We start from the raw sequence: 24,221 nt of genomic DNA on the forward strand, positions 1-24,221 counted from the left end.
ACAATGATTCCCAATTTCTTGTGATTCTAATAAACGTAAAATCACATTCATGGATGTCGTAATGAGTTAGGGTTAGCAAAGCTGCCTAAATCCAACGAACTGCCCCTTTAAAGCCCTCCGCTCTCCACACACAGACACACTCAGACGTTTAACACGAAGTGTCGCACGCAGGTGACCTACTTCTCAGGTCTCCGGTCAGTCGCTGAGGGTTGTGACGCAGACAGATGGGTAATGTTCGGGGTTAGGTGGACGAAAAAGGATGCAACGAAAGAGCAAAGCAAAACAAACCATGTCAGGTTAATGGGATGTTAAAAACAAAACGAAATGAAAAAAAAAGAAAACCAACGAGACGCCGACATAAAACAAAAAAATAAAACGGATAAATCCACGGAGAGGCCGCCGCGTACCTGAGCTGGGTGCGGAGCGTGGTGATCTCCCGGTTCATGCTCTGGCTGTTGTCGGTGAGCTCCTCCAGCTCCCTCTGCAGCTTCCTCTTCTGAGCGTTGGAGCGGGAGTTCTCCTCTTCCACCTCCTCCAGCTGCCTCTTCAGCTGCTTCAGCCGGGCCATCGACTTATCCAGCTGGATGGACGGGGACGGGGCGTTATAAGAGATTCAGGTGAGGTTGGAGGACAAAGAGGGAGAAGGGGGGGCAGATATTTAAACAAGAGAGACTGACAGGGATCAGAGGTCAGATTAAAGATGGCAGATTGAGAAGAGAGTTGGCGTCTCTGCTGTGAGTGAGGGATTAAACGGTCTAACTTAAACACACAGATGCCAGGTCAGAATTAGAATTAGTTTGGACGGAGCCAGATAGGTCATTTTTATTTAGGATGATTTTATTCAACACCAGCAGCCATCTGAGTTGACCTAAACTTGTTTCCACGATTTGTCTTTTTTTAAATGACTGAATTTTTGTCCCTCTCTGGTGCAGTACCTGTTCTCTGTACTGGTCTGCATGTCTCCTCTCGTCCTCCGCCTGCATCATCGCCTCCTTTAGTTTCTTCTCGGCCTTCCTCACCAGTTTGTTGGCGATGGCTCTTTCTCTGTGAGAAAGGGAACGTATGTCCACATTTAAACCAACCGAATTAAGAGTATCATTACTGTCATGGTAAAAATCTGACACTATTATAATTATTTTGGTCATTCTGCAAGTTCATCATGCTGTTTTAATGATTAAAAACAACAAAAAAAAGTGATATTCTCTAATGCTAAAACCTGAAAAAGACGAAGATCTGGTAATGAACATACCTACTGAGATACCTAAAAACCCAGCTTTTCATATTAGAGAAAGAAACCAAAAGTAATGTTTTTTTTTACTGTACATATAGTTTAGCTGTGAAATAAACATGTTTCCCTCACTGTCTCTCTTGTTCCAGCTGCTCCTCCATTGACTCGATCTTCGCCTCCAGGGCGGCGACACTGAGCTTGTGTTTGCCCCTGACCGCTCCCTCCAGCTCCTCCAGTCGGGTCCTCAGCTCCTTGTTCTGCCTCTCCAGCTGCTCCCGAGCCACCTCCGCCTTCTGGGCCAGGGTCCGCTCTCCCTGCAGCTGCACAGTCAGCGTCTCCACCTGCAGCCATGAACGTTCAGGACGGATATTTTTAAAAAAAAAACAAACATGGAGACTTTGAGGTGCCTTGTTGTGCACGCGCTCCTCTGACGCACCTGTAGAGTCGTCTTCCTGTGTCTCTCTGTCAGCAGCTCCATGTTCGTCTGCTCCTCCTCCAGGTCTTCTTCCAGCTGAGTGACTCGAACCTCTAACCGCCGCTTCTCTTCAAACAGCACGTTCCTGGGCAAACACGAAAGCTTAGTGGTGCTGATGCAGGAGCCCGACTAAAGGAGCGTTAATCGACGTAAAACAGAAGACGCAGGATGCTCACTTTCCAGAGCTGTTGTTGACCATCTCCTCCACCACCTCATCTCTCTCCTGCTGAGCCTGCTTCTTCTGCCTCTCTGATACAGCCAGCTCCTGAACAACGACACAGGTGCGGGCACAGAGGTCACACAAACAAATACAAGCACTGCCGTGACCGCAAACTGTCCCGGGTTTATAAAGGAACATTTCTACGCTTGTGAAAAGCGGCGTACCTCACTGAGATGCAGCACCTCTGCTTCTAGCGTTTGGATTTTCTTCTCACTGTCTTTCAGCTGTGAGATCGCCTCCTCTCGAGACAACTTGGTCTCATCCAGCTCTCGAAGAATATCCTTCATCTGACCCTGTGAGACATTAAAGGGGTGATGTTGTTTTTTTTAAATCACATGCGCTGATGTGTACCTACAGTGAGCTCGTGTGAGGGTGGACTTTAACCTGCAGCTTCCGTAGGTGCTTGACGGCCTCCTCTTTGCCACGAGTGGCCGCCTCCAGATGGGCCTCGGATTCCTGCAGCTCTGCGTCCAGCTGCTTCTTGGAAGACGCGGCCTGAGACCGCTGAGTCCTCTCCTCCTCCAGCTGGATCTCCAACTCTCTCACCTGGGAAAGTAAATTAATTGGAGTAATTTGGACCGAGGAAGGAAAAAGTCGTGCCGGCTCCCTCTTCGTCCTCCTCTTCACCTGCTTGCTGAGGGCCCTCCTCTTCTCCTCTCCCTTCTCCTCGCTGGCGCTGAGCTCCCTCTCGAACTGGGCTTTGAGCGCCTGCAGGGTGACCTCCAGCCGCAGCCTCGAGTCCTCCGCCTCGGTCAGCTCCTCCTCCAGCTCCTCCGTCTGAGTCCGCAAGCTCTGAGCTTCTGACTCCAAAGCCCTGCGGGCCCGCTCGAGCTCATGCACCTAAAGCAGACGCAGATGGAAAGATAAGAGTCACAGATGAACGAAGCTGACAGATAACAACAAATAAAACCAACAAAGTTCCACAAGGTAGATTCATACATTTTTGCCGACGTCGTCCTGCTGGTTTACAAGCAGCTCCATTTCCATCCGGAGCTGCTTGTTGAGCCTCTCCAGCTCGTCTCGTTGGTCCTGGACTTCCTGCAGACAGAAACGCAGAAGATTAATGACCAGAACCACAAATACATGACAAGCGTTTTTTCTCCCTGTTGAATATTTTACCTGCAGGGATCTGGACAACGACAGACATCTTGTTTCCTTCTCTCGGCTGTCTGCTTCTGCTTTGTCCTTCTCCTCGGCCAGGCGAGCGCTCACCGCCTTCTCCTCTGCCAGAGACTGAGGGCGCCACGGAGATAAAGTTACTGATATGAAAACTGCACATCGCGGATGTCGAGATTTTTCTCAGCCCGCGTGCAGAAACCAGCTCCGGTTCCTCTCACCTGGTCGAACTTCTTCTGCCTCTTCTCGAGGGCCGTGCAGTTCTGCCTCTCTCTCTGCAAGGCGATCGTCATGTCCTCCAGTTCCTCCCTCAGCCGCTCCCTCTGCCGCTCCACGCGCTCCTTCTCCTCCTCCCTCTGCCGCTCTTTTAGGACGGCGCTGTCCAGCTCTCGCTGCAGCTTCCTGCGCACCTCCTCTCCGGTTTCCACCGCCGCGCTCACCTCCTTGGACTGCTTACGAAGCTCCGCCAGCTGCACAAGGTGAACGAAGGAGGAGAGCACAAGTGTTGCCTTTTGACTGAAACGTCCGTGTCGCGATTACGTGAGCAGGAATTTCTCGGCCGTCTGTGGCCGTAACAAGCAGCAGCGATGTCACGGAGCCCGAGCAGGCTGCTGACTCACCTGCTGGGTGAGGGTTTGTATCTGACGAGCCAGCTCTTTGGTTCGTTCCTCCTCCTCCTCGAGCCTTTCCATCAGTCCATTCTTCTCCTCCTCCAGACTTCGCACCGATGAGGCCAGAGCCATCTTCTGGCGATTTTCATCTTGCAGCAGCTCCTGAAACAGAAAGGAAGACAAACGCCCGGTGACAGAGTTCAGATGTGGGCGCTTTCGCCTCAGCATTCTCTAGAAATTACACAGAAGCACCCAATGTCCGACAGCCAAATCCTAAAGCTGCGCCTGAAATAATCCTGGTTTCTGTGTGCGTTATACCTTTGCGTCATGCAGCTGACTTTCCAGACTGTTGGCTTCTTTAGCGAGACGCAGAGATTTGCTGTCGGAGGAGGATAAAGTACTGGAGAGAGACTCGATTTCACACTGAAAGAGTTGTGGAAAAAAAAAAGAGGGATATATTGTTACCGCCTACACAGCTGAACGGTTGTTTGAACAGACAAGAAAGTCGGGATCAACTCTGAATATCTCAGCACCTGCAGCTTGTGCATTCGCTCCTCCCTGTCCTCCTTCTCTCTGTCGGCCTGAGCCAGACGGGCGTTGAGCTCCTGGAGCTGATTCTCCGCTCTCTTGCGGCCCCTTTCGCTGTCCGTGCGGCTCGACTGGAGGCTTTTGATTTCGTCCGTCAGATTCTGCCGCTCTTCCTCCAGCATGGCTTTGGCCTTTTCCAGAGACTGGCAGGCCTGAAAGAGACACGCGGTGAGTAACGGGGCCCGTTTGCCTGGACGGGAGGGTAAAAACAACAACAACAAAAAAAAAAACGGCCACTTGTCGTACTCTCTTGCTGTTGTCCAACTGCTCCTGGAGGTTGTCTATGGCAGCGCTGTGTTTCACTCTGAGCTCTGACAGCTGGGCCTCGTGGCGGCGAGTCTCCTCTTCAACACCGCGCTGCAGCTCATTTAACTCAGCCTCCCGACGAGACCTTTGGAAATGAAAACAGTCAATAATAATCGACTTATATTAAGCCTTTCGACACAGACACCCTAAGTTTTTTTAAATTTATATTTGCCTTAGCTCTTGCTGTGCAGCCGTGGTGTCGAGGGTGTCCTCCAGCTCGGTTCTCAGAGCTTCCAGCTCCTCCCCGAGGTCTCGCTTCTGTTTCTCCGCTCGTTCTCTCATCCCTCGTTCGTTCTCCACTTCCTCCTTCAGCTCAGACACTTGAGACAAGGCCTCCCTCAGAGCCCTCTGTGCTTCGGCACGGCGCGCACCTTCTTCCTCCAGCCTGACGAGAGTGGGAAAAAAAAAAAAAAACACACGGCCAAATCAACAAAACAGAAACAATCTCTAAAAATCCCTCCCCAGGGTCTTATTTCATCACACGTCAGCTGAGACCCACCGGCCCTGCAAGGTGGTTATTTCCTTCTCCTTTTGAGCCAGAGTTCCCCTCAGCTCGGAGGACAGCATGCCCAGGTCCGACAGCTGCTCCTGAGCCTCCAGGGACTCGTTCTCCATCCTCCTCTTCCACTTCTCCTGCTCCAAGCGACCCTGCTCCTCACGCTTCAGGCGCTCTGCAAACAGCGACGGAAACAAAGTGATGCTAACTTCTTAATCTCAAAGTAAACATGCCCTTAACAAACAGTCACTTATTCTCCTTTTAAACGGCATACGAGTGACCGAGGTCATAAACTTGTTCACAAATCAAATGAGAAGTATGGAAACCTTATCATAGACACTATGGCCTCTTTTTTTAAGCAAACAAGCATTTAACTTTTTATTATTATGCTGCACATGAAAGCCAATCTTCAGGGTTTCTTTTGTCAGTTTTAATGGACTAGGCAAATACATTGAGTTCTTGATTCAGCAGGTAAATTAAAACTAAAAGGCAAAAACAAGAGACAACGCTGAATCAAAGCCTCACCCTCTAGGTCAGCAATGACAGCCTCCTGTTTGTTCTTGAGTTTATTGAGGCTTTTAGTCTTTTCTTCCTCCTCAGTCAGTTGATCCGTCACCTCACTCAGATGCTCCTCCAGCAGCTTTTTCTCCTGCTCAGAGAAATCAAACGTGTTTAAAAACACGTATATAACAGACGCGATTAATGTCACGGTTTTAACATGAAGTCCCACCTTGGTGAGTCGGTCTCTCTGTTCCACAGCAGTCAGGAGTTCAGCCTCCAGACTCTTCACTTTGGTCTCCAAGCTAACTTTTTCCAGCAGGAGGCGCTGTTTGGCACTTTCTTCCTCCTCTAGTTGCTCCTCGAGGTCCTGAAACCCCAGCAGCATGTCCACGTTCAGCACAAACTTTAAGGTCATGTCACAAACGTTAACAGCACATCTCCCTCCTCCTTACCTGGATGCTCTGCTGCATCTTCTTCTTCTCGTTGGCCAGCTGCGTCCCCCTCTCCTCCTCCTCCACCAGCCGACTCTCCATCTCGCTCAGAACTTCCTCCAGCTCCTGCTTCCGACTGGCCAGCCTGCTCCTCATCTCCTCGGCCTCGGCAAACAGCTCTGCCTCCGCCTGCAGCTGGTCGGCCAGCACCGTCTTTTCTTCGACCAGCTGAGAAAGCGTGACCGAGTGAGGCACGGCTCGGCATGAAAAAACAAAACAAAACAAAACAAAAAAAAAAGACGAGTTTCATCATTTACCTGAGCGTGTTTCTTGTCCAGCTCGGTGTATTCCTGTTCCACTTTGGTGAGTTTCTCCTTGGCCTTGAGGAGCGCAGACTCTCTGGCCTGAATCTCCTCATCCTGCCGGGTCACCTGCAGCAGAGGCTTCACCTGGTTGGCACAAAGCAAAGCCCCAAACGTTAAACCGCGAGTCGGATTTTTGCCACCGCTGTCAGCTTGTGGTTATAAAATCGGCAGAAACGGAACTGTGACGCGTCACCTTGTTGAAGAGTCGCCACCACTGCCAGTTTCTGAGCTTGAGGTAGGCGTAACAGTTCCTCTGCATCACCCTCAGAGCACTCAGCTGCTGCTGCTTCTTCAAAAAGGCTCTGAGGCAAAGAAAAAACCCAACAAAAAACAGCCAATCACTCAGAAAAACGGCACATTTGCACCTTTAAATACAGAAAATAAACTAACACTAGCATCCCTTAAAGAAATGCATATTGGATGTTAATTTGCATGCCCAAGTTTTAAACAAAGACCTCCTGCGATCCGTTAGAACTTGGAAAATGTATTGAGAATGACTCTCAGCTACTACCACATCAAATTTGAGCTCAATATCTGTAAAACTAACTGAGTTATGGCCATTTCTTTGTGTTTGCCAAGCTTCATTAGTCGTGGAAACCATTAGATTGGGATGATACTAAAAGTAATTAGACTTTAGACGTGCATCCAGTGATTACTGTGTGAGGTTTTCATTGGTTCATGCAATATTTTGCTAACAAACAGGAAATTACATGACCGACCACCTTTCATGGCAGCAGGCGTCCACAAGCAAACAAAACCATAATTCCTTTAACTCCAAAGGCTTCCTGTAGTACACGTCTGTTGGCAATAATATTTGTTGTTTCCATGCTTTTGGAAATAATCATCTAATGTCAATCTTTCTCAGTCTTCTTTTCTCACGATGACCTCTTTGCTAAGGTTTGCGGTAAGGCGAAGGCTTACTTGCGTGCAAGGAACCCCCTGGCGGCACTCTGGAAGTGTATGATGGTGTCTGTGATCTTCAGGTCTCTCTCCTCCTCCAGGTGAGCCAGGACTCCAGCTCTGAAGAAGACTTTACTCTGACCCACCCTGTACAGGTTGGGATCCAGTTCCAGAGCTCTGATCTGAAGGGGGAGGGGGGGAAGGGGGGGGGGCAGTTATTACCGGTCCGAACTGATGTTCCGCGCTCGCTCGCTCGGGGACAGCAAGGTTTCTGAGAAGTTTAACCTACCATGAGCTCCGAGGCCTGTTTGCCGTCCATGAAGGTGCGAGGTATAGCGTTGGGCGTGAGAATCTCGTACCTGGAAGACAAACGTGAGGCTTCATAAGGGGGGGGGGAAGACTTGTTGGCTGAGACCGCATGAAGAAGACGATCAGAGATGGTAAATGGTACATGGCTCGCTTTACACTAGAATCAGTCATTCACCCATTCATTCACACACTGATGGCGGTGAGCTACATTGCAGCCACAGCTGCCCTGACATCGGCACCACCGAGCCCTCTGACCACCACTAGTAGGCAAGGTGGTCCTGACGTGTTTTGCCCAAGGACACTGAGACGTGCGCTGAGATACACGGCGCCCTCCGGTTACAGGACAAGCCACCGCCGCCGCCCGTAAACGCTCACCTCTGCCTGAACTCCTGGAAAGGGATGCGGTTGGGGAATCCCTGTCTGCAGATACGGATCCCCTCCAGGACACCGTTACACCGCAGCTGGTCCAAAACCAGATGAGGTGCTAATTTACCAGCCTGCGGAAAAGTAAGACACAAAAAAGGAAAGCAAAGGAGAAAACAGAATTAGAAGATTTATTTGTACGAAACTTTTGTCCCTTTTTCTCCTCATCCCAGAATTCCCGGTCTCACCCTCTTCTCGTGGTTGGGGATAATGCATCGAAGGAAGTTGGGGTTGGTGTTCCGCAGCGTGGCCATCAGCTTGGTCAGAGACTCTTTGTAGAGCTGACCGACGGTTCGAAACATTCCCTTCTTCGTCTTCAGTCCCGATCCGAAAGTGACGGGCCCACTGCTCTCTCCTGACGACACCTGGTCCAGACCCACAATCCTGTCCACTGAACGGGAGCAAAAGGTACGGTGTCACCTTTTTTTTTTTAGTTTGGGTAATATACATGTTTGTTAGACGCGATTAGAGGTTTTCTGTCTGTGTTAAATGCTGCGGCGTCATTATTTTACACCTGCCACGACAAATCAGACGGATCTGGAGCTCAAACAGCTTTGAGTTCGAAACAACAGCGCGTGTTTGTGCAGCTGGTAAGACACACACGGGCCTCGTTGTTGGGAAAAAGCCTTTCAAGATCAACCTGTTGGCTTTGGGCAAGTTCAGGCAGGCGCGTTCACGTTTGCCCGAAGAGATCAGAGTGATTTATTTTACTCTCGACATGACTGTGGGCACGACGTGCAGTGCGCGGAGTTTAAAAGGCGGTGATAAACGAGGAGTAACGGGTCCATTTGTGGTCGCCCGCTCGCTCGTTATTCCGTAACTTCAAAGCGCAAAACGCAGAAAATGACAGAGCAGAACGTCGTCATCTTGTTTTTGGTTTGACGGGGTGGCGCTCACACAGGAGCTCAGATGCAACTCCAGATAAAACAGTAGGATTTTAATACGTTGCTCATTTTCTTCTCTTGTTTTATTGTTCCATTAATAGAAAGCTTAGAGTGCTCCAAAAACCACATTAGGAATGAAGCTGTTATAAAGAGTAAAACTTTTTTTTTTTCTTTTCAGCAATAAATGCGATTAAAACGAGCCTCAGGAGCAAATTCAGGATCAAACTTCTGGCTGCACGGTTTTGTTTATTATTTTTTTCACAACAGCTCAAGCGTTCATTGAAAAATACCTGCAAACCAGATCTCCTTTTTAACTGGACCAGATGTTAAATTAGCTCAATAAAACATTTATTTTTTTTCAGCGTTTGCGGCTCGATCATCAAGCAAGACACTTGAAGTGATCCTGAATTTTTGCTCTTGGGTTGTTTTTTTTTTGCTTTTATGTTTCTACTAAACGAAAGAGAGGCTCTACTTCTGTCCAAATGCAAAAGCACGATCACACCATCACAGCACTCTTACTATAAGCCGAATCGAATTTAAAGAGAAATTAGAGAACAACAGAGCAGCACAGCAACAGAGACGGTACAAATAATTAAAAAAAAAAAGAAACAGACAAAAAAATAAAAAACACAATTTAACCACAAACAAGTCAAGAGCAAACCAAAGTGAGGAAGGTAGAAATAAACCTACTGTCTGAGTCATTAGTCTGTAGTGTGGCATAGGAGTCAAAGAAGTACACACGAGGAAGAGTTTGAATATCTGATGCAGGAAAAAAAGGAGAGAACAGTGAGCGAGATCACAGGGGAAGGGAAGGAGAGGCCCCAGTGAGCACCAAATTAGTCCAAAGGGAACAAAAAAAAAAGGAGACGAAGAAAAGAGCAAACAGGTAGAAAACAAGAGGAGGGAAGAACAGAGGAGAGCACAAACAAAACGACAAAGAGGGAGAAGAAAAAAAGAAGTGCGGCAAAGTTAATACGTTTTACACCAGAAAAATGCTCCGTGAACCACACTTGGCAAGCGGACAATGAAAACGGTTTTCTGTTGAAGTTAAAAGAACAACAACAACAACAACAAAAAAAAAGACTTTTCATGAACCGTAAAACTGAACAATAGAAATATTCGATCAATGCGATGTTTGGAAAAAAAAAAAAAAAAAGCGTAACGGTGACAGCGGGGATCTCACCCTCCTTCCACAGCTCGGACACAAAATGGTCGGATGACTGATGGAGAAGAGACGCCACGTTGTCGTTCAGAGGATCCATGTTCTTGACCAACCAGTCGTCTGCCTTGTAGTCCACCTGAGGATGAAGACAAAAAGGGGGGGGAGAAGGAACATTGCTGACAAACCTTTGCGGGGAGATTTGTTTAAAGCGGAGGTGGGAAACGAAGCGCTACCTTTCCAGCGTAGTGAATGATAGAGAAGTCGGCTTCTCCGCGTGGCTGCTTGGATTTGAAGAATTTCGGATGTTTGCTTTGCTCCGCAGAAAGCTTGTCCACGAACGTGCGGTCTGTGGCCCGAGGGAACCAGCACTCTTCATCCAGCAGGGCCAGAACACCAGGGGGATGGGCCTGACGAGAAGCAAGAACATTTTTTTTTTCTCCCCTCCTTGAAATTTAGATTTTCTTTCACGCATGCCGGCGTGTGTTACATACTGGTCTCTCGATGAGGTCTATGCAGGGCTGCAGGTCCAGGCCGAAGTCGATGAAGTTCCACTCGATGCCCTCCCGCTGGTACTCCTCCTGCTCCAGGATGAACATGGTGTGGTTGAAGAGCTGCTGCAGCTTCTCGTTGGTGTAGTTGATGCACAGCTGCTCGAAGGAGTTCAGCTGCAGAGCAGAGATTTAGGAAAGTGAACAATGGTTTTGTTTAACGGAAGCTATAAAAGGGCAACGCACACGTTTGCGCGACTAAATGAAGTCTGGCCACAAAGAGAAAAGAAAAAAAACCTGCCATTTAAAATGTCCTTTTTGACAGATAATTACCATTTTATCACAAACAGAATAAATGTTGGGGATCACAGAGATCCTCCAGCTTTATTTATGATATACACTATATGGACAAAAGTGTGTGGCTCTATTTGTAATTGTTGAGTTCGGGGGTTTCAGTCAGGGTTTGGGATAAGCCTGTTATCTCTAATGAGGTGCTATCTTAACGTTTCAGCATATCACAACATTTTAGACAATGCAAAACGTTGAGGAAGACGTGTATAAAGACGTGGCTTGATGAGTTCGGTGTGGAAGAACCTAACTAGCCCGCAATGAGGCCTGACCTCAGCGCCATCGAGCACCTTTGGGATGAACTGGAATGGAGATCTTCTCATAAATGCCCTACAGAAGGACTGGACACAAACTCCCACAGAAACGCTCCGAAATCTCAGAAAGAGTCCTCAGAGAAGAGTGGAACTCCATCCAGTCTCCGTGGGTGTGATGGTCAGCTGTGGCCGGATACTTCTGCCAACAATCAGACTATAAAGACACAAACTCACCTGGAAGATCTCAAATCCAGCGATATCAAGGATGCCTATGAAAGAGGCTCCCTGTCTCTGTCTGCGGTCGAGAGCTCTGTTGATCCTGTGGACCAGCCATCTGAACAGACGCTCGTACGTCGCCTTCGCCAAAGCCTCGATGGCAAAGTCCGCCTGGAGGACGAGATGCACACAGTGTACTGATCGCACTCGTTCAGCTCATATTCGGGGACGCGAGCGGCTTTGGATAAACCCTACTTGTTCTTTCGTCTGGGCCTTCTGCACGTACTCCCGCCCCACTTTGATCCGCGGCGTGAGGATGGCGCGGGTGAACTCCAGCACGTTGATGCCCAGCAGGTGGCACACCTTCTGAGCGGCCGTGTTGTCGGGCATAGAGGCCTGGTCGTGGTTCTTCTCCTTCATGAAGGATATGTTCCCAAACTGGAGCACGGCTGAGATCACCTTCAGCATGGCTGGAGGAGAGACAGGATGGGCGGGAGCAGAGGTTATTTACAGCCAGAAACAAATGTTTTTTTTTTTTTTTTTTTCTTGTCATCCTCTCTCTTACACACTGACTCCTCGGGGTTGAAGCCCATGATGGCCATGGAGTCCATTGTCTGGGTGAAATTCTCCGAGTCACTCTGACCAGGAACGGGGATGGAGCCTCTCGTGAGGAAACGATACTCATCGGCACTTCCGAGAAGCAAGTCCGCTAAGAAAGATGAAGCGAGAACATTTAAACACAAAAGAAATCTTTCAATATATTTAAACTAATCTGCCATTTATTCACTTCTTCTCACCTCTAGTTTCCTCGGAAGCTCCACATAATAACTGGTAAAAGATGTGAAAGGTCCTCTCATCTTTGGCCTGACGGATGGCTCGGGACTTTTCAAGGAGGTCTGAATTTTTATGGTTATGAAAACTAACAGCAAAAACTTACATATATCATGTACTGCAGCGTAAAATCCCGTATACCTTTTAAAAAATACACGTATAATTGGACACCTTTACATACAGGCTTTGACAATGTATAAGTAAATAAAAAAAACAGGTTTTATGAAGCCTTCTGACCAATCAACAGAAAACTAAAGCCTTAGAAGAAGAACAAATCAGCTCAGGATACAGGTCTCAATGTTGGCACCGACAATATATCCTGCCACGTCAAAATTGATGCGGATGAATTTACCCTGGAAAAAAACGAACAAACAACAAAGCGAGGTGGGTTTAACGTTTAAGCTGTCTAAATATCTCATTAGGCGTCTTTAACAGGTTTTTTTAACGGCTCTTACAAATCTAGACGAGTTGTCGTTCTTGACGGTCTTCGCGTTGCCGAAGGCCTCCAGGATGGGGTTGGCCTGCAGCAGCTGTCTCTCCAGCTCACCCTGAGGTGCGGGGGGGGGGAGAGAGATTCAATCAGTTTCACGAGAACAGAGAGGGGGATAAAGAAGCTATCATCAAAGAGAACAGGGCCTGTAGTAATACAGAAAACACACGAAAAATGCATGACTCGTCACTGAAGAGCAGAGACGCAGAGTGATGCATTTTATGGCACGAAATGAGACCAAAGGAACACGACTACTGCTTCTGTTTAATCATTTTTTTAGTCAAATTTTAGACCTTTTATTTTGACTAAAAGGCATATAAAGAAAGAATCACTGCTAAGCTGCAATGCATTACTGCAGTCGTGTTGCCAGAGCAGCAGATGTTGATGCAGCAGCAGCAAAAGATGGGCATCAACACAGCCTTGATACACACAAAAAAATTAAAATTATAATTTAAAAACAGTCGGGGATTCGCTGGACAGTCAACGACGAAGGCAGACCAACACATAAATCAAGAGGTGAGCGGTTTCACAAAAACATCCACACCGATTTAAATCCGTCATCTGTAGAGGCGCGTATTAAAGAGCAGAGATCCTAAAAAGTTTAACATTTATCTGCATTTATCCCTAAACCCACTGAACCAGAAAAAAATCAAGCAAAATACGGAAAACCAGACCCCCCCCAAGAACACCAAGAATCGTTCAGATAAAAGTCGAAAAGAAAAGGAAAACACAGCAAGGGCGTGATTTTATCTGAGAGGGATTGATGAAGAGTGTCATTTCACCCACAGATCCCCCCCCGCAAACTTTCTGAATGCTTTTATACTCACATATTGTAAACTCTGGGCGAATTGTCGAAACAAATGAAGGTTTGGATGGGAAGAAGATTTACGGATAGGTGAAGGTTTGAATGGGATAAAACAAACAAACAAAAAAAGACAAATAAGAAAACAATCACAGCAACAACAAAGCATACTAACATGTAAATGTTAAATACACGGCACCGAACTTCACTGTTAATGAGGTAGAGACAGTTAAAAAGGTTTCTGTGCCGAGTTAGGGAGACTCGTCGTGGGGATCAGTAAGCAGGGAAACAAAAAAGAAAAAGAAAAAGGGCAGCGGGACGGAGTCGACTCACCTTATTCACCAGAGTGCCGCCTCTCGTTAAGGACCTACAACCGTCCATCTGAGGAGGACGGCGCAGGAAGAAGGAAACGAAGGGAGAGAAAGCGCAGAAAGGCAGATCGGTAAGAAATAACAAGAAGGGGAATATAGAAAGAGACTAAGCAGAGGAACCCCACTTAGAGCTAAATCTACAGAGAGATGAACTGAAAACACGACAGTTACAGGAGAAAATGTGGATACATAAAGATAACACATGGATTTATTATTATTATTATTAACTTCCTGTACACCAAAGTCTTATCATTGATTCTTAAATATCTTCTGCAAAATTACTAATCAGCATTTTTTATGTGCAACTAATGGTCACGGAAGAGAAACATCTTTTTATTTTATAAAATATTTAGGTCTTTATACAACTTTATAATAAGCCTGGTCATGTTTCTTCTCCTGTTTAGACTCTACTGTCTCTGAGAGGAAACAATTAAAGAGGTTTGGTTGTTTTTATTTCATTCATACAGTTATTTTTATCTGTTTTCACTCTTATCTTCTATAATAATTTAGCTTTAAATTGAACACCTGCAGTGACAGCAACGTGAATAAAAGTTGAATCTGTTTTGTTCGTTTCTTTGTTATTTTAAATGTGAAACTCGTTCCTGATAATAGTTTCACTTTATTATTTCAGCTAAATATCCCAAATAAGTTGTCACCAGTGGACTTGGAGTCAAAACCCTCATTTGAACTGATTCTGTTAAATTTATTTTATCATCTTACTTAACATTTATCGTGATTTTGACCTCTTTTTTTTCATATTTAGCGTTTGTTATGTAAAAATCACAGGACTGAAGTCATTAAAAAAGGAAAACAGAAAAATTGCTTTGTGTCTTTGAAAAACTAAAGAGAAATATCATCTATTTATAGCAGCAGAGGTTGAAATAAATCAACTATAATAACCCCAAACTCATCAAAGGTTGGCCTCCACTCTGTCCGATTTGAGAAAATCTGCCTCTTGAGTGAATTTTATTGGCGCCCCCTGCTCTGACGTACCTGTACAGGTTCCTTGTTTTTACCCGAGGCGCCACCTTTATGGGAGGAGGCGACGTGAGCCAAATACTGGATGACTTTCTTAGTGTTCTCCGTTTTCCCAGCTCCAGACTCGCCTCTGAAAGAGACGCAAAGCACACGGAGATGCGAAGTAAACGCCGCGGAGGGTCAAAACGTCCGAGCTTAACACACACACGCACGGGAACTAGCGGCTGAGCGCGTGCTCGTCGCAGCAATAAACACAGAGGCGACGGTAAACTTCGAGTCTAAACACAACGCAGGTGTGGAGGATAGGGTCTGCGTCAGCGTTGTTGGTTTTGGAGCGAGAAGAAGGCAAAAAAATAAATAAATAAATAAAAAGAGCAAACATAGCTGCAGTAAATTAATCTAAAGTGGGACCCGCGACAATGACAGGAAGAGTATGACAGGAAGACACGAAGGACAAGTCCACAGGCAAGCACGAAGGCAGAGACGGGACGAGTGCAGACAGACGGCGGCTAACGTTCCCATTAAAAGGCAGAAAGGATGACCTCTGACCTTTTCACCAAGTCTGAGGGAATGCTTTTTGAGTGGTTCCTCAGATATTTTACAGTAGTACGTAGAAAGTAGAATTTTCATGTGATCAAGAAACACATGGAGATGTTTCAGCATAAATAAAAAAAAAGAATTAAATGCCTTAAATGTGGTGGCCATCTTGCATTAGTTTGAGTCTGAAGGTTAATCAGTTGCAGATGTGCAACCGTTAATTACGGTCCGAATGTTTTATTAAAATCCATCCAGTGGTTCACAAGACGGTTTGCTCACAGATAGCTAACATCGAAGTTTGATCAGTTAGCACTTAGAGTATAAGTTGGGGATCAGTCTCAGCTACTACCACATTAAAATTGAGCTCAATATCTGTAAAATCATTTGAGTTGGAGTTATTTTTGTGTTTGCTAAGGCTCTGTGATTCATGCTAACGGTACAGACAAATGAGCACTAGCACACACACAAACACAAACATTGGCAAAAACATCACCGCTCCACCTTCGCCTTTGGCGGCGGGCGATAACAACGGTAAACATTTACAAAGCGAATCAAATCAAACCGATCCAGATTTTCCTGGACATGTGGAAAGAGTAATGCACGCAGGGCCTGTTAGTCGCAAATGAAAACAAATGAGAGTGAATCATCTGCTGAACACTTCTGGGGACACTCCCAGGCTGACAGAGTGACGCTCACAGACATGCTCCTAATTCCAAACGAGACAGCGTTAACAAACACACAGGCGGCTCGGTGTACGTTACTCACGTGCAGAGGATCGACTGATCTTCTCTGTCTGCGGGAGAGAAAAGCATCATAATTTTAGCTTTGTTGAAGTGACAATGTTATATAGTTCTGTTGGTGTATTTTAGGTGTATTTTCACAACTGACAGTTCGGTGGACTCGGTTCGATTGGGGACCAAATTTGCAGCATTTGTTCCATTTTTCAGCTGCTGTGGTTCTCATTCACGCTGCACCGAGTCAATCGAAACAAACCGTTTGAGAAACCGGTACCCCCCGCCCCCTGTGGTGGCACTGCACCGAGAACTACTGAAGGAAACGACACGAAAACCTCTGAAGAAGACGCTGAGCGCAACTTCCTTCTGACGGAGAAGGAAACAAAAATGGGGTGGCGTCAAATTTTAGCGGTTTTAGGTATTTCTGTTTTGTCTGTGGTACATGTGCCAAACAAACCACGAGCCATTTCTCCCTCCAGCGGCAGAAACGCTCGTTTGTTTTGGTTGTATTTACCCAGAAGGCCCTGCACTGTAGTCCGCTTCCTGCTTTTGGAGCGGTCTCCGGTCCGCTTGCGTTCACATATACATTCGAACCGCGCCAGAGATCACTTCAACCGAACACAGACCGAGGTTTTTAGGAGGACCAGAGTTCGCTTCTTTGGTCCCCCATCAGAGTTGGATTGCGTGTTTACACCTCCCTAAACGAATTGGACTTTCTAGGAAAACGAACTAGTGTTCGATTAGAGTGGATTTAACAGGGCTGGTGTCAATGCACCCTAAATGATTTTCAACCTGCTGAGGACCAAATTTCTTTTTAAATCTCTCCTGATGGACTGAAGCTTACACATATAAGAGGAGGTACTTTTAAACCACGACTGTAAGCAGCTGGATTTACAAACTCCACCGCTCCGGTGTTTGAATCTGTGAATGTTTAGCAGCTGAAGCCACAAACTCCTACAGCAGAGGAGTGGGTCAAAATTGTCTATGATGTATTCAAAATGGAGAGGATCGCTTTTTGTATCAGAATGCAACAGGATGTTTTTTCTGAAGACATAGGGGCGATGGATTGAGTACATAAAACAAATAAGAATAGGTTTTTTTACAGCGGGGTCCTAGACACTTAGTTGATGTACAACAGAAGGCACACCCCAAGGTTTGTTGTTCTGTTTGTGTTTCTTTTTCTGCCCGCCCATCTTTTGTTTTTTCTGTCTTTATTATTTTGGACCTGCATTGTTTTGCTTGCAGTTATGGATGTGTATTCACTAAGGTATCATAAAATAAAGAATTTATTTTATGTCACACATTGACCAATGAGTACGGGACGAGAGCAGCTGGTCACCAGCTCAACTGGTCTCTCCAGGCAGCCAAGCCACACCACACTGGCAGTCAATGGGTGGACACCGTTTGTAACGCTGGCGGTATTTGCCTTTTCAGATTCTCACGCGCTCAGCAAGAAAGAATTCGTACTGGTCCTACAGGTTGAATCACTGCGGTAACACACCTACAGTCGTTGCCACTGCCGAGCCCCCTCAGGGGATGGCAGCCGAAGGCACACGGCCTCATCGGTCCTGTCTCATTATGTCAGGCAGACACGCAGAGGCAGAAGCGTTGCACAATCCGCCTTTAACTGCTCCCGAAGTGTTTGCTGGGAACTCTCGGTGTCTCGTTTCACGAAGCCCGCCTGACAGGCAGGGCACTAATAAGACATTCCCGTCATGTGTTGCTACAAGCGTGTGACTCACACAGCAAAATGTACAGTTACATCACTGGATGTCGAGTTTTGTTTCGAGGAGTGCCGCGGTTACGAATCGCCGTTGTGAAAACGCAGACCTTGCCTCGCCGTTCTCACTTTTTAACGCGTCTGATAGCGGCCGCACCTTTTCGAGGCATTCGCGACAAGGCTCCGAGAGCAAAGATCGCTCGAGTCGCCGAGCGCCCAAAACGAGCTGATACGAGGCGTGTGAGAGATAGCTGCAGGCTCAGAGTAAAGTCACGGGTCAGCTGGCCTTGCTTACCTTGCAGCATGCTGCGATAGGCCGCCTCTGATATGGCGTAGATGTGCGGGGGCATCTCGTGGCGCTTCTTGCCTCTGTACATCTCTACAATGCTCTCTGTGTAGATGGGTAGGTTCTTGTAAGGGTTCACCACCACACAGAACAGCCCCGAATATGTCTGAGAAATAAAAAAAGGACACAGATGTTCACATTGACTTTTTATGTTAAGTAAATAAAACACTTGTGATGATAATATATGTTCTTGAAAACGTGCTCTTTCTGCCTAAAAGTAGCAGTTTTTCTTAAAAAAGGCAGTTCAGATCTTTTAAAGTGGGGCTCTGTGGAAAGGTTGTGAACAATAAATATCTTACCTGCTATACATAGCTCTTTAAAGACCCTCATTTTGGAGAAATAGTTTAATTCTGACCCGATTGACAAGCTAACAGCTAGTCTGAGCAAAGTCAAGACCGACGCTGATAGCTGTCCTCTTAAAACAACGCCATTCTCAAACTAAAGGTCGATAAAACAGTGTTTCCATAAAAGGCTATGAAAATACTGAGATTAACGTGATTGTGAGACGGCAGCAACCCACTTAAATCTTGGCACGGCTCAGACTAGCTGTTAGCTTGTCGTTCAGGTCGGGGTTAAACTTAATTTCTTTAAACTGAGCTCGTTCCAGGAGGCTTCCCACAACAGGTAAGATGCTGATCGTTCAAAAGATCCGAACTAAGCCTGCATTTGTTAAAAATGCCAAACTGTAAAATGAGAACGAAAACACACTAAAGTGTTCAGCCAGGCAAAAAAAAAACAAAACAATGCAACACTGAAAGATGTTTCTGCCAAGTGATACTTCTGGAGGCTGTTTGTACAAAGTAAACAAGATGTCTAATCCTCAAGTGATTTATGTGTCTGAGTGACGGGATCACATTAGGCATGTCCTCTCTTGTTTCAGGTTATTACTTTTATGTCAAAAGGTGTAAAACTGTACAGCGCGAATCTCTCTGCTACCAGAGCTCTAAAATGTCTCGTCGCATTTTAGAGTTTGGCCTTTACCCCACAAGCAATAAGCGCATCATTATCGTGTCAATTACTGATTGCAGAGCTACGATTTAAACGACTCCGTTTAAGAAAAGGCCCTACTATAAAACTTTACCAGGTATTCAGGACTAAGCTAGTTCTCAAAAATAGTTGTGATTTCAGTGAATCAACTATGTCCACAGAGGCGATTCTTCTTCAAAAAGGTTATCGGTACCACTGATGCTTTCATTATGCTTTCCAGTTGTAGTGAAAGTCTAAAAGACAGTGACGGGGCATTTTCTTATCTCACATCTAATACGCCTCTCTAAGGTATGCAGCTAATCTTTGTTTTCTTTTCCCCTGTCATATCTCAACTCTTCTACTCAGCTGCACGATGCATTATTCGCCCTATTAAAGGCCGTTCCATATATGATACGTTTAATAGCTTTCTTATTACACTGCTCTGATTGCACATGCTGTATGGTAGGGAACTTATCACTAGATTTGTGGTATCTCTCCTAAACTGTAGCTGGTCTTTACACTTTGGTCCCTCGTGTTTTTTGCAGCAGAAACCGAAAACGTCCCTCCACACGGCTCTGTAAGCCGACGCCTTCCTTCTCTTACTAGCTCGTATCAGTTACTAAAAAAAAAAAAATGGCGCCGTGCTCTCGTGCGGCACAAAACCCAATATCCCAGACTGCCGGTTCGGTGCTTCCACGCACTCACGTAGATCAGGCCGGAGTAGTATCGTTCTCTGAGGTTGTGCAGCACGGAGGCTTCGTTCAGGCAGGTGAGGTCGGCCATGTCCTCCACCTTACTGAAGCGCGGCGGGTTCATCCGCTGCACCTCCTCCCTGGACAGAGTCAACTTCCGCTGGCTGTCCGTGAGCTCCACCTCCACCTCATCGCCGCGCTCCTCGCGGATGCTGGCCGACTGAAGGGGGGAAAAAAAAGAAAAAAAAAGGGAGGCAAACGACAAGTTAGAAATGTTTCGTCTCCCCCACCGATGCTTCTAAGATGATTACGATTGACCGTCGTGGATAATTGGTGGCTAGGTGTAACTCAGGGTATCACAGAAGAAAAACAATTTCCTGTCACATTTCCTTGGATTTTGAAGGACGCTAACAAAAGAAACGGCAATTCTTGCTTAGACTTTTACTTTACTGTAGACGGTTCATAGCCTAAGATATTTCTTCTTTTTGTCTAATCGGCTCCATTTTATTGGTTACATCCTTGCACTTTTACCACCATCTCACTTTTCTGATTAACCCTCCAGAGGAACAGTCACGAAAACAGATAAAAGCAAGGTTTGTCTAAAAAAAGAATATTCTTTCAGCTCAGAATAGAAAAAAACAGTCAAAGGCCATGCAGAGTGTAGAACATTATTATATGTATTCATTAATTTTGTTGACTTTTAATAATCAAAACACATTAGAAAAAAACCCTCTGATCCAGTCTTGAACTCCACAGTGAAGCAGACAACCTAGATTTTAAATATATTTGTACAAATGTTTGGAAGAATCTTTCCTGGTGAGCTTCAGATTGTGATTGATTGCATTCGACGGCAGACAAGAATAGATGGTGACAGAGGATCTCTTTGTGTTTTTGGTTTTGGTACACAGGAAGTATTGAAGTACTTCTGACCACAGTTTGCTCTTCCAGCTGCTTAAAATGCACGACACACGAAAAACATACAGCGTATTAGCCACGGGCAAGAGAACGTCCCACTCGGAGTCCGAGACCGAACGAACGCTAGCGTCCATGTTTGAGTGTTAATTACGCGTCCGGGTTTGCGTTTGTTTCTCCGTTCCTCAGAACGCGAGTGTAAAAAAAAAAATGAAGTCAGTGTCTCTGAAATGGCCTCCTTAACATTCGGAAGCTGAAGGAGCGTATTGTTCTATTCATAGAGCGTTTTATGAAACCAGTCCAGCAGAGAGAGGGACACTCAGAGACGGGACATCAAATTCATGAGTCACATCCTCACATATTCCCTCTGAAAACGTCGAATAATCATTAACATGCAGAGCTGAACGGATTAATACTACATCTAAGAGCGACGTGAAGCAGCTACTAGGCCTCAACGTGCCAGGAAAGAATCCGACGCGATGAGACTCAGGGATAAAAGCCTCATAAGATTAAAAAAAAAAAACAACACAAAGCCGTAGAAACACACCCTGTGCTGCTTTACGTCACCTGCCTGACACACCTTGAGCTTAGGGAACACACTTGGGGCAAATAATTTGCAAAACAATTAACACTCAGATAGTGAAAAGCAAGAATGTTGAGGTGAGAGGGTAAATAATTTGCTCTTGGTCCTGAAAAGTGTTTTGTTTTTGTTATTTCCTCGCATGTTTTAACTCCCCTGAGACCTGACGGATGATGAAAGAACGCCGGTGCAACGCTCCAGAGGATGCTGAAGGATCGGGGTGATGGGGTTTTACCTGAACAACCAACATCTCACCTCAAAGCCAAGTTTCTCCGACGGCACCCACACCAGCCTCTTCGCTGCCCAGTCGGCCTGGCTGGCTGCGGAGAACGCGTTGGCGTTGGCGTTGGCGGTGGGGGACCCCAGCCCTCCACCTGTTGACAGGAAGTGGGTGACATCGCTGATGCTGCCCCCCCTCGACTTGATGGACATGGTTCTACTAGCACTGCGGGGAGGAGAGAGCACAATACAGAGCAGAGGAAAAACAAAGTGGGTCAGGGGGAAACTTTCGTGGAGCCATTTTCGCGGCATCCGCGTCAGAGCGCCGCGCTCCTCGCGCCACCCATGCGTGTTAGGGCGCCGCGGGAGCACGCAAGTAACATGCAGCTCGTATCCAGCTGAGGGTGGCCTAATTGAGAGACGCGGCAAATCGAGGGGAAGACAAGAACGGGCGACAAACGGGGAGATTTCTGGGTAAAAGGGGGGTGGGGGAACGGCGAGACACATCAATGGGCTGAGTAAACTGACATGACAGTAAAGGAGGGAGGGACTGAACTCACAGTAAACTAAAAAATAAGAAAAAAAAAAGAAACATCCTTTTATTCTACAAACTGCAAGCAGAAATAAATAAATAAATAAAAACCTAGAGAGGAGATCGGCGAGGACCGGTGGAGGCCAAACAATTGCTAAAAGCGACCCGGAGTCGAACTGACAGCGTGGCCTCAACTAAACGTTCCTGTGCTTGGTCTGACAGCGGCAAACTGAGGAAGGGCAGCGATTCTGCGAGAAAGCTTCTTATATTGGCGGGAAAGGAGGAGATCTCGTCGCTCCAGCATTTTAAGATTCAAGACTTAAAATGAGTCTTTTGCGACAGTAAGCTGGATATGTCGGCGTCTTTTGCTTCAGTGACACAAAAGAGGATTAAAGGAAAGTAACAGTTACGAACAATCAATATCTTACCTGTTGCGGATGTCTGTTTGAACAACCTCAATGTGAGGAAATAGACCGATCAATCGAAAAAAATTCATAATGTAAAAAATAAAATCTGCACGTTTCCCCACCCTCATATTGACGGTTAATGTGTCCTCAAATTAAAGGCAAAGAGACTGAAAATGGGCCGATGACGGCGGTGAAGCCTGACAGTTCTGATGTACTGGTACATATTTACGTTCAGATCTGCTGGGTGAAGCACGCCGATAAAAGTACTGCCGTTTGAAAGAGCTCAAGATAGCCCTTTTTTTTCTGTTGGATTTCAGAGTAGCACCGGGCTCTTGCTTATTTCCACAGATGTGAACTTTTAATACACCAAAAAAAAAAAAAACATTAACGAAAAATAACAAAATTGTTAGAACCTGAGTTTTGGAATTATGTTTGGTCTTCATGTTTCAGTTAGTTTATTGTTTGTGTTTTGTCTCTTCCCTGTGCCTCAGCCAACATTCACTTTTCCTCAGTCACTCTCTCTCTCTTCCCCATTCTCACCCATCTACACCTGCCTCTAGCTCCTTAATCATCTCACCTGTGCCCACTTCCACTAATCACCCTCTGCCTTTAAAAACCGGGTCACTTCTCTCACTAGCTGCTGGTTCATTGTCATTCTTTGCCTCCCTGATGTGCCATCCTTCCGTTTACTCGTGCTTTCTCGTCTCCCAGTGGTTTCTCTTGTCACAGGTCTGTTCATGTTTTGTTTAGTTAATATTTTTGAATTTAGTTTAGGTTTTGCTGCCACATCAGCCTTTGTTTTGGGTTTGCTTTTTATTTCTAAATAAATTAGTTTTTTTTTAATCACCATGAGTCTGCACTCAGGGTTCGCCTCCTTCCACCCCGTTCATGACAAAAATGTCTGACAATGAAAAGTGCAACGTCATTTCCAGGAGAACAACATGTTGGCTGCTAACCACTGTCTCTAGACATGTTTTTTGAGAAATCTGATGGTTCAGCGATAAAGCGATAGCACGACTAAGCTTCGTGAAGGGACAGGCACTGAGGCGAACCTTCAGCTTTGATTCAACAGGCAGCCATTTGTCCCGGCTTGTACGGAGAGTGTGTCAGGGATCTCAGTGGCTCTGCAGGTATGTCATCGGGCCTGATTCCTGCTACACAACCTCAGTCTGAGTCTGAGTCTCTTCCACTCTGCCTGCTCCCAGCCCCGGCCGTTACCATACCTGCTGTAACTCCAACACGACTTTGGGCGTGGAGCGAAGGCGTTCACAAAAGAGCCGCCGCCACCCAGACAGTCACTGTGGAAACTATGCACACAGTGGCATTAAAAAGCTGTAAATCGTTGTTGTCGTCCCCCCCTCCCCTCCTTTAAAGGCCAGTTCTTATTCGTATAAGACCATTAGAAAACAATTATGTCCCGATCCTCGTTGCTTCCTGATTCCGCGGGAACGTTTTGACAAGATTTCCAGTTCTGTCGCTGTTTTTTTTTTTTTTAAACCAACAACGCTCCAACAGGAGAGAAATCTCTACCCGTCACCAAAGGGCTCCTTTGGTGCCACAGCACATAACGTCAACAGGAACGGGTCTTTTTTGGGAGGGGGGGGGACCTTAAGGGGCCGAGACACTTTGTGTTATGCAGCCGAGGCTATAGAGGGAGTCTGAGCTGAGATTTGGGGGTGATAACTAACTGGTGGCGTCCGGATCGCCTCCATCAGCGACCACGGGCACGGTGTTTGCCTCAGTGTGAGATGCTGCTGAGCCCCATCAGCACACAGGAGGAGGA

The 24,221-nt window shown here is 46.3% G+C and overlaps 1 protein-coding gene across 4 annotated transcripts in view; it reads right to left on the minus strand.

Annotated features, from left to right (window-relative positions):
* Nucleotides 1-24,221, minus strand: part of myh14 (myosin, heavy chain 14, non-muscle) — a 29,339-nt gene that overhangs the window by 4,043 nt on the left and 1,075 nt on the right. The window contains exons 2-45 of one of the 4 annotated variants that reach the window (XM_017415490.3): nt 21,536-21,725; nt 19,802-20,008; nt 18,080-18,236; nt 16,096-16,123; nt 14,809-14,923; nt 13,778-13,825; nt 13,470-13,481; nt 12,608-12,700; nt 12,442-12,505; nt 12,119-12,217; nt 11,887-12,030; nt 11,577-11,791; nt 11,340-11,492; nt 10,507-10,680; nt 10,249-10,422; nt 10,037-10,151; nt 9,544-9,612; nt 8,158-8,360; nt 7,922-8,043; nt 7,527-7,596; nt 7,259-7,419; nt 6,531-6,639; nt 6,290-6,421; nt 5,994-6,200; nt 5,771-5,908; nt 5,566-5,689; nt 5,044-5,215; nt 4,717-4,929; nt 4,485-4,629; nt 4,184-4,390; nt 3,969-4,073; nt 3,660-3,812; nt 3,261-3,509; nt 3,043-3,156; nt 2,863-2,961; nt 2,551-2,763; nt 2,308-2,469; nt 2,088-2,216; nt 1,880-1,968; nt 1,665-1,788; nt 1,361-1,569; nt 936-1,044; nt 408-580; nt 181-202 (exon numbers count right to left, since the gene is read on the minus strand). In XM_017415490.3, coding sequence (XP_017270979.1) covers nt 196-202; nt 408-580; nt 936-1,044; nt 1,361-1,569; nt 1,665-1,788; nt 1,880-1,968; nt 2,088-2,216; nt 2,308-2,469; nt 2,551-2,763; nt 2,863-2,961; nt 3,043-3,156; nt 3,261-3,509; nt 3,660-3,812; nt 3,969-4,073; nt 4,184-4,390; nt 4,485-4,629; nt 4,717-4,929; nt 5,044-5,215; nt 5,566-5,689; nt 5,771-5,908; nt 5,994-6,200; nt 6,290-6,421; nt 6,531-6,639; nt 7,259-7,419; nt 7,527-7,596; nt 7,922-8,043; nt 8,158-8,360; nt 9,544-9,612; nt 10,037-10,151; nt 10,249-10,422; nt 10,507-10,680; nt 11,340-11,492; nt 11,577-11,791; nt 11,887-12,030; nt 12,119-12,217; nt 12,442-12,505; nt 12,608-12,700; nt 13,470-13,481; nt 13,778-13,825; nt 14,809-14,923; nt 16,096-16,123; nt 18,080-18,236; nt 19,802-20,008; nt 21,536-21,712 — 5,982 coding nt within the window. In that variant the 5' untranslated portion in view covers nt 21,713-21,725 and the 3' untranslated portion in view covers nt 181-195. The remainder of the gene's footprint in view (nt 1-180; nt 203-407; nt 581-935; nt 1,045-1,360; nt 1,570-1,664; nt 1,789-1,879; nt 1,969-2,087; nt 2,217-2,307; nt 2,470-2,550; nt 2,764-2,862; nt 2,962-3,042; nt 3,157-3,260; nt 3,510-3,659; nt 3,813-3,968; nt 4,074-4,183; nt 4,391-4,484; nt 4,630-4,716; nt 4,930-5,043; nt 5,216-5,565; nt 5,690-5,770; nt 5,909-5,993; nt 6,201-6,289; nt 6,422-6,530; nt 6,640-7,258; nt 7,420-7,526; nt 7,597-7,921; nt 8,044-8,157; nt 8,361-9,543; nt 9,613-10,036; nt 10,152-10,248; nt 10,423-10,506; nt 10,681-11,339; nt 11,493-11,576; nt 11,792-11,886; nt 12,031-12,118; nt 12,218-12,441; nt 12,506-12,607; nt 12,701-13,469; nt 13,482-13,777; nt 13,826-14,808; nt 14,924-16,095; nt 16,124-18,079; nt 18,237-19,801; nt 20,009-21,535; nt 21,726-24,221) is intronic. The other 3 variants (XM_037980573.1, XM_037980574.1, XM_037980575.1) reach the window with 3 other exon arrangements.

Source organism: Kryptolebias marmoratus, linkage group LG16 (assembly GCF_001649575.2).
Source record: "Kryptolebias marmoratus isolate JLee-2015 linkage group LG16, ASM164957v2, whole genome shotgun sequence".
In the NCBI taxonomy this organism is placed as follows: Eukaryota; Metazoa; Chordata; class Actinopteri; order Cyprinodontiformes; family Rivulidae; genus Kryptolebias; species Kryptolebias marmoratus.